An 8,493-nucleotide genomic window follows, 5' to 3' on the forward strand; every position below is an offset into this window, starting at 1 on the left:
ACTGTTATTCTCATTACTAATATTATATTTACTTGCATATTTTGTTTTTCTTCTACTAGAATGCAAGCTCTCTTGGAATAGAAAAATGACTGTCTTGCTCATCATTGTATCCCTAATATCATCCTTAATACTTGGCAAAGGAGAACACTCAATCCTTGTTGAAAATATGGATAAAATTTTCCCAAATATACTATTAATTAAGGAGGAAAGGATGTGCATTCTTTGTTTAGTGTTTTACTAGACATTAAAAGATATTTGGCTACGGGGAGAAAATCATAACAACCACAAATCCTACTATTCCAGCATAAATTCTACTATTCTAGCACAAAATCTACTACTCTAGCCATATTATTAAGCACTGGATTTGATGGGAGGGGGTCAAATTCTCCAGTTCATGGGCATTTAAATTTCAAGTAGTTTTTAAAATTTTAATGCAGAAATGTAAATAACTAAAAATTTGTGTGTGGGAAGGAGGATAAGAAAATTAATGTCTTGTTTCTTTTTGGAAATTGAAATATTACAAACATTGCAGATAAATAGTTCAAACAACATTTTGAGTATAAGTTGAGTTGTGTCTAATTGTAACTTTGTTTCTATTAGTGAAGGACATCAGAAATAAGATATACTTATAGCTAAATAATATATGAATGAGGACTGTTTATGTATGTCACATGCCAGATATTTGAAAAGGCTAATATTCTTTCAATAAGAACAACATTAAGTTCTGAAAGGTCATTTAAGGTTATTTTCTTGGGAGATCATATGAATGTTCTTCACCTCTTGAGTTAACATTATTATTGATAATCTTTTCCACATTCCAGTGTTTGTACTCTAAATATTTATTCATCTTAACATTTACTTTGTCAAATGTGCTCTTTTTTACAGGAATATAAATAGTTGCTAGAAAGAACAGTGTCAGCTTCAGAGCAAAATGAAGTTCTTTATGCTGCTTTCAGCCCTTGGGCTCTGTTGGGCTCAGTATTCCCCAAACACTCAACAGGGAAGGACCTCTATGGTCCACTTGTTTGAGTGGCGCTGGGTTGATATTGCTAAGGAATGTGAGCGATACTTAGCTCCCAAAGGATTTGGAGGAGTTCAGGTAAGGATTGTGCACATCATAAATTGCAACATTTACTTGAGCTTATCATAGATGATATGGTAAAATGGCAATCCATTTCTGTGAATCTGAGATAATATTTTAGTTCTCATATAAGTCCTCTAAAACAGTTTTCTGAGGAAGAAAAAAATTAGTATTGGTGGTAACTTTATATTTTCTTTCAGGATAACAGCAGGACATCTTTAATGGGCTGTTAATGTTTTAGAGTGGTTATAAACTACTGTAGCTGCATGTACAAAGATTCAGCAATAATTTTGGGTTATTAATTTGTTTTAGAGGTTTTAATGATATAAAATAAGCTATAATTTGATACTTATTAAGATTGCTTTGTTTGTAGATCTCACCACCCAGTGAAAATATTGTTGTTAACAACCCTTCAAGACCTTGGTGGGAAAGATACCAACCAATTAGCTATAAAATATGCACAAGATCTGGAAATGAAGATGAGTTCAGAGACATGGTGACTAGGTGTAACAATGTTGGTGTAAGTGAATTGAAGTTTCCTTTAAAAATATTACATAGGAAGATAATTTCTTTATTTTCTTTCTCTCTTGAGCAGAAAGTTTCTGGCACTTGAATTTTAAAATTTTACTTCATACTTGAGCAATAACTCAAAATGAACTATTGCTTTATGTTCAACCTTTATAAATACTCATATATGTTCCATTTATCTACTAAAGAAAAGACCATTTAAAGTTTAAAGAATAATTTACTTGTAATGCAAGGCATCAACTTTAAATCCTTATAGCTAAATACATTTCTTATTAAGTGTTAGAAGTTCCAATTACAATAGTTGCTCTAATTTTTATGTGATTTATCTACAAGTAAATTCCTGAGTACTCTTCTCCATCATTTTTATTTAATAATAAATAGTCATTTTCTCTTTATGGTGAGGAGAGTAATGATAGGCAATATCTATCTTCCTTTCTTCAGATCCTAAGCAAAGTGTAAAAGCTACTTGTTTCTTTTTCCTTGTGATCCACTGAAATTTCAAAAATTAATAATTTCTTGTGTCTCAACTCATTCCTCAAAAATGCCTTTCTTAATAATTATCATAGTTTCCGCTTTTCTCAATTCATCATTTATGTAAATATATGACCAGACAACTAGAATGGTTATCACTCTTCATTTGACATTAGTTTCCTTTCATGTGTCACTTTTTAGTCTTATTGGAAAATGAAATTATGCAATAATAAAGAAATATTTTAGATTTTAATGAATATTCTGTTAAGTTTAATCAATAATGTTTCAGACTTTTACCTAAAATCACACTGAAGTAAACCCTTTGCTTTTCAGGTCCGAATTTATGTGGATGCTGTAATTAATCATATGTGTGGTGAAGGGGGAGGTGCAGGAACAAGCAGTACTTGTGGAAGTTACTTCAATGCTGGAAATAGGGAGTTTCCTGCAGTTCCATACTCTGGTTGGGATTTTAATGATGGTAAATGTAAAACCTCAAGTGGCGGCATTGAAAGCTATAATGATGCTTACCAGGTAATTTTCTTTTTAAAATAATGATCTGAATAAAGAACTACCTATGCCTTTAATTATGCACATGTAGCTTACTTAAATACTGATTTTAAACACTAGTTTAGATTCCTACGGAAAATAACTAACCATGACTGCATAACAATAAAAAAACTCAATAATCCAAAGCATTCTGCAGTCATGATACTAGGTATAGAACTCAGTGATAGAATACTTGCCTGGTATGTGTAAGGCAGGCACTGAGTTCACTCCTCAATCCCAGAAGGATAAATAAATAAATAAATTTCTCCAATCAACTAAAAAGTTCATCTACTCATTTTCCTACTTTCTCCATTTTTATGCTAGAAAATATTTCAAAGTGCATCCACAGAATAATGCCAATATTCCCAATGCCCAATTTAAAAAATGAATTATGGAAATATCTGTTGATGAATAAATGAATGAATAAATGATTAAATGGATTCTCAGATGAAAGATGATATTTTAAAAAAAAAATCAACAAAATTTTTACCTCAACAGGTCAGAGATTGTCGTCTGGTTGGTCTTCTTGATCTTGCCCTGGAGAAAGATTATGTGCGCACCCAAGTTGCCAATTATATGAACCATCTCATTGATATTGGTGTAGCAGGGTTCAGACTGGATGCTTCTAAACATATGTGGCCTGGAGACATAAAGGCAGTTTTGGATAAACTGCATAATCTAAACACAAAATGGTTCCCTGGAGGAAGCAGGCCTTTCATTTTCCAGGAGGTACATTCATCTATATATGTGCATAAAGACTATATCATTTCATTCACTAGAAAATAAATGGCAGATTTAATTCAATAAGAAATTTCTGTAGGTTAATGGATGAGTCATTAATATACTGTAGTATTCTTAAAATTTTTATTTAGAAATAACACGTTTAACTTTTTATCAAAGTGTGTTCTTTGGAACTACAGAAGATTTATTTAGGCTACAAATCACAGCTATTTACTACCTTCCAGAGACCATTATACAAGACCAAGAAGTACATAGTTGTTGTTCAAAGCCAGTCTGAGTTTGAATCTTCACTATACAACTACTAGCTATCTACGTTTATAGTGAAATTAATTTTCTTTTCTGTGAAACAATTTTTTTTTCATCTAAAGAAAAGGAATAATGAGAAAGTTTATGTTTTTGTTCTCTTTGGAAAATTAACCGTATTAATAATTATCGAGCATTGAGAAATATTGATCAGATAGTGAGTTCTATGATAGTGTGAACTATTATTTTTCTAATTATTGTGCAAGACTAAATGAGATCAAGATTTTCACAGGACCACAGGTTACTTCATCATAGATATGTCTTTCAATATTGTGACATATTTTATCAAAACAAATTAAGAATCTCAGTGTGATGAAAGCAATTTTAAGTATTTCAAATAACATAGATGTTTTAAGGATATTTTATGTTATATTAATTTTTTCATTAAACACTTTAAAAGGTTTGTACATTAAAATGATATTTTCCCCTGTGTATCAACCAGGTGATTGATCTGGGTGGTGAGGCAATTACAAGTAGTGAGTACTTTGGAAATGGCCGTGTGACAGAATTCAAGTATGGTGCAAAACTGGGCACAGTCATTCGCAGGTGGAATGGAGAGAAGATGGCTTACTTAAAGTAAATATAATTTGCGATTTGTAGTACTTTACAGATCTATTAGACATACTACTCCAGGATGAGTTATCTTCTTAGAACCTTCTTAGATAATCAAGAAGTAGATTATTAATAAATGTTATTCTTCTTTAAACCATAATTAATCATCTTTTTAAGTTAGAATATCAATCTCCAGGATGTATTCTGGAAACCAAAACATCACCTAAATATTTTCATCTATTATTTGAGTACTCTAGATTTGAGTAATGTTTCCTTATAATCTATTAAAGCTAGGTTATTTTTCAGAGGATGCTACCATTTATAAAATACCTACCATTTGGCCATAACTATGGAATAGTATGCATTTTCTCAACTCATTTATTTGAAACATTATGGTGTTCATTCTAAAGGAATACAGTGTTGAAGCCTCATTTTAACCAAGTTTGCCTTTCTGTATAGTGTGATATGCATATTAATCCTTCGGAAATCCACATAAAATGCATATCCTGAAACCTTTAAAAGAACCATTTTATGACAAAAATCTTACCTATGAATGGATACAAGGAATCCTACATATATACAATCACAGAATGAATTTATAGATTTGTTAATCTACAAAAACCCTAAATTCTATGGAATAATTAATTAGAGAGTTTATCTAAGGATGCTTCATAAAAAGAGATGCAGATTTAGGTTATCCTAAACCTATTGTAAAAGAATAAAAATATTTATTTTTTTAATAGGAACTGGGGAGAAGGTTGGGGTTTCATGCCCTCAGACAGAGCTCTAGTCTTTGTGGATAACCATGACAACCAACGAGGACATGGAGCTGGAGGAGCCTCCATTCTTACGTTCTGGGATGCAAGGTAGGAAAAAAACCTCTCTACATGTCTAACTCACCTTTCAATGAGAGTAATAATAGTCTATTGTATTTTAATATATTTTTATAACTTTCAGGCTGTATAAAATGGCAGTTGGATTTATGCTTGCTCATCCTTATGGATTTACACGAGTAATGTCAAGCTACCGTTGGCCAAGAAACTTTGTGAATGGACAAGTAAGTTTTGAATTTGTTCAAAATATCTTTTTCTCAAGAAAAAGTAGGTCATTTTCTTTTAATTTCTCATGAGGTTGTTGCATTTAATATTTATTCATCAAGTATTCATTTAAATGGAAACCTAAGACTAATCTCTGATTTTAGTAATGGAAAGGATATTGAATACATAAAATTTATGTTCTCTTTTTTTTCAAAGAGTATGAAAACTGTTCAGTAATAGGACAGATATCCACACAGTAAGAAAAAAAAACTTATGAATAAGAACAAGTTACAGGGTATAAAATATATACTTACCATAATTACCCATTTTCATAGAGTTGATATGAAGATTACACATGCTAAAACTTATCAAGAACTTAAATAAGTTCCTGTTTTTATTATCAGAAATATGAATATTGTGAAAATATTTTTAAAAAAGTTTTATGAAATGCAAAGAAAAGGTTCAGCTGAGCTGAAGTTAAATGAGGAAAATATCTTAAAAGATGAATGAAATGAAATACACTACAGAATTAAAAATTTACAGACCACTTCAGGATAAGTAAGAATGAGAAAAATATCAGGGGTATGGTAAAAAAATTAATCCAAATATCAATTTTGAAACTGAACTGAGAAATAGATTATGAAGATGTTTTAAAAGTTAAGTGAGGGTTTTCTTTTTAAACTGAAGATTTCAGAAGTAGTATCATTACAGAGACTTTATATCTAAAATAAATCCTTTTCCTATAATTCAGAAAGATACCTAAAGAAACAGAGTTTAGAGAGGTGATAAGAACTCAGTAAAGGTCTATAAAAATACTGTACATGATGTATTCTCAATAAAGACACTGCAGAGACAAGTAGCAGGACCAATTAATTGAAAGGTGTAATGAAGGAAGAAAAAGTTTGTGTGTGTGTGTGTGTGTGTGTGTGTTAAAAGCCTGTTTTTGTTTAAATTAAGGATGTTAATGATTGGGTTGGACCACCAAATAATAATGGAGTGATCAAAGAAGTAACTATTAATCCAGACACTACTTGTGGCAATGATTGGGTCTGTGAACATCGATGGCGCCAAATAAGGTAAGACTAATACATATCCTCTAACACTTTCCTTAACATTTTACTTTAAACTGTTTGAGTTTAAGAATATCAACATTTTGTATGATCTTGTGCTTTCAGAAACATGGTTGCTTTCCGAAATGTGGTTGATGGCCAGCCTTTTCAAAACTGGTGGGATAATGGTAGCAACCAAGTGGCCTTTGGTAGAGGAAACAAAGGATTCATTGTCTTTAATAATGATGACTGGTAAGTGAAAATCAATTTTAAATAATTTTTACACTGTTATGTTCTGGTTTTATTCTATTCCTGTTAATTTACTTTTTTATATCTTAAAAATCATTTAAATCAGGGAATTAAGAAAATAAGAAATCAGAAATGTAAAGAAGAAAAATGATGGCATTTATTTTCCCCCTATTTTTATAAGGGTTTTTGTTTTAATTAGAGCTTTCTTATGCATCCATACATAAACATGATGCACATTATGCTAATATTACATGAGCCACTAAATATACCAACAGTTAATATAAGGATGGAAAAATCTCTAAAAGAACGTCGCTTTCAGTCTCAATTTTAGTACTGGAATATCTTTTTTTAGCTCTGTATCTCAACTACTCCACTATCTGCTCCTTTGCTATATATTCTTCACTTTCTACCTCTCAGGGACAAGAACTACTTTAAAGTGTATGTGTTAGAAATGTATCTTATGGACAATAACTTTCCTCAGTAGATTTTTTTAGTTTTACTTCTGAAGCTTCTCATTGCTGGCCTTTCTTTAGTGATACTGATAGCCTATTCTTATAGTCTAATGAGCCTTTCATATGGAGAACTACAGCCAGAAGAACTGTGCCAGCTTTGGAATGTCTCAGTCCCAGCCCAACTTCTGCTCATGTTTAGCTCAGGTTAGGCTAAAATTACATTTTTTTTTGGCCAAAAATAAATAAGTGATTAATGTGTCTCTATTTTTTTTCCAAAATATCCTATGGCTAGTTCTTTAATTTTTGTGTTTTCTGGATAGAAAAACTGAGATAAATTTATACAAGATAGTTTTCTATTCCAAGCTATATTCTTCCTCATAAAAATGCTAGAATATTTTTATTTCTAGTTCTAATTATTTTTGTCCTCTTGAAAAACATATGTTTGAAGAAAAAATTTCAATTTTAATTCTTTAAAGCAAACAGTATTTTTATAAATTCATGAAAGGACAAATAGAAAATATTTATGTTTACCACAGGCAGTACTTTTATCTAAGGGTAGCAATTCCTGTAGATTTTTACTACTAATCTTCAACCTTTATGGTCTGGTAATAGTCTCCACTGACTAGGAATGGATAGGTGTTCTGTATGATTACATTGTACAGAGAGTGCTGTTCACATCCACTGGAATGGTCTCTGTGTTTCCATTTTCTTCTTATTGAGATCTTGACTGCTTAAAATTCTATGGCACAAAACTAAGCTGTTTATTTACTTTAGAGAGAATCTGAATTCTTATATTTGACAGTAATGAATTTAAGTTAAATAGCAAATCTTGTTTTATAGGTCATTGTCAACAACTTTGCAAACTGGTCTTCCTGGTGGCACATACTGTGATGTCATTTCTGGAGATAAAATTAATGGAGATTGCACAGGAATTAAAGTCTATGTTTCCAGTGATGGCAAGGCTCAGTTTTCTATTAGTAACTCTGCTGAAGACCCATTCATTGCAATTCATGCTGATTCAAAGTTGTAAAATTTAAATTAAATGCAAATACACAGCATTATCAAGTGTCCTTTGTTATTGTATATACATTAGTTTTCATAATCCTTTAATTTTATTATAAGTTGTATGCCATCAACTTGAAAAGGTCAAGCATTAAAAAACCACATGACTTATATGTATAATTTTAAGAAAACTACAGGCAAGGTGTTATTGTTTTAGAAGACACACTTTAACCTACCTGTCTAGGGAATTTCTAAGAACTCAGAAAGGCATTTTGACAAATACATTTATTGTCATTGACACCATTTGTCCACTATGTATCTCTTATTTCTGAGATATAGTCCGAAATTCTGTCTACAATTTACAGATATAATCTGAAATTCTGTCTATAATTCTCTCACAGAGTCTTTCTGTCCATTAGAAAGAGCTGGTTTAATGGTGATTCACATACTGAGATAGCTCAATTGGATGGTTTTCACAATAT

The 8,493-nt window shown here is 31.1% G+C and overlaps 1 protein-coding gene across 1 annotated transcript; it reads left to right on the forward strand.

Annotated features, from left to right (window-relative positions):
- The first annotated feature begins 910 nt into the window (after nucleotides 1-910).
- On the forward strand, nucleotides 911-8,067 carry LOC101974615 (pancreatic alpha-amylase). The gene is made up of 10 exons (XM_005339099.4): nucleotides 911-1,099; nucleotides 1,455-1,601; nucleotides 2,414-2,611; nucleotides 3,125-3,355; nucleotides 4,113-4,246; nucleotides 4,966-5,088; nucleotides 5,180-5,279; nucleotides 6,217-6,335; nucleotides 6,435-6,560; nucleotides 7,850-8,067. Exons 1-10 carry the CDS (start codon nucleotides 932-934, stop codon nucleotides 8,037-8,039), a joined length of 1,536 nt encoding a protein of 511 aa, XP_005339156.2. The 5' UTR covers nucleotides 911-931; the 3' UTR covers nucleotides 8,040-8,067.
- The last annotated feature ends 426 nt before the right edge of the window (nucleotides 8,068-8,493 follow it).

Source organism: Ictidomys tridecemlineatus, chromosome 11, assembly GCF_052094955.1.
Source record: "Ictidomys tridecemlineatus isolate mIctTri1 chromosome 11, mIctTri1.hap1, whole genome shotgun sequence".
Taxonomy (NCBI): Eukaryota; Metazoa; Chordata; class Mammalia; order Rodentia; family Sciuridae; genus Ictidomys; species Ictidomys tridecemlineatus.

Coding starts and splice junctions, on each gene's coding strand:
- LOC101974615 (XM_005339099.4), top strand. CDS start 932: ATGAAGTTCTTTATGCTGCTTTCAGCCCTTGGGCTCTGTTGGGCTCAG. Junction 4,247..4,965: donor GAGAAGATGGCTTACTTAAA/GTAAATATAATT, acceptor TTTTTTTAATAG/GAACTGGGGAGAAGGTTGGG. Junction 5,280..6,216: donor GAAACTTTGTGAATGGACAA/GTAAGTTTTGAA, acceptor GTTTAAATTAAG/GATGTTAATGATTGGGTTGG.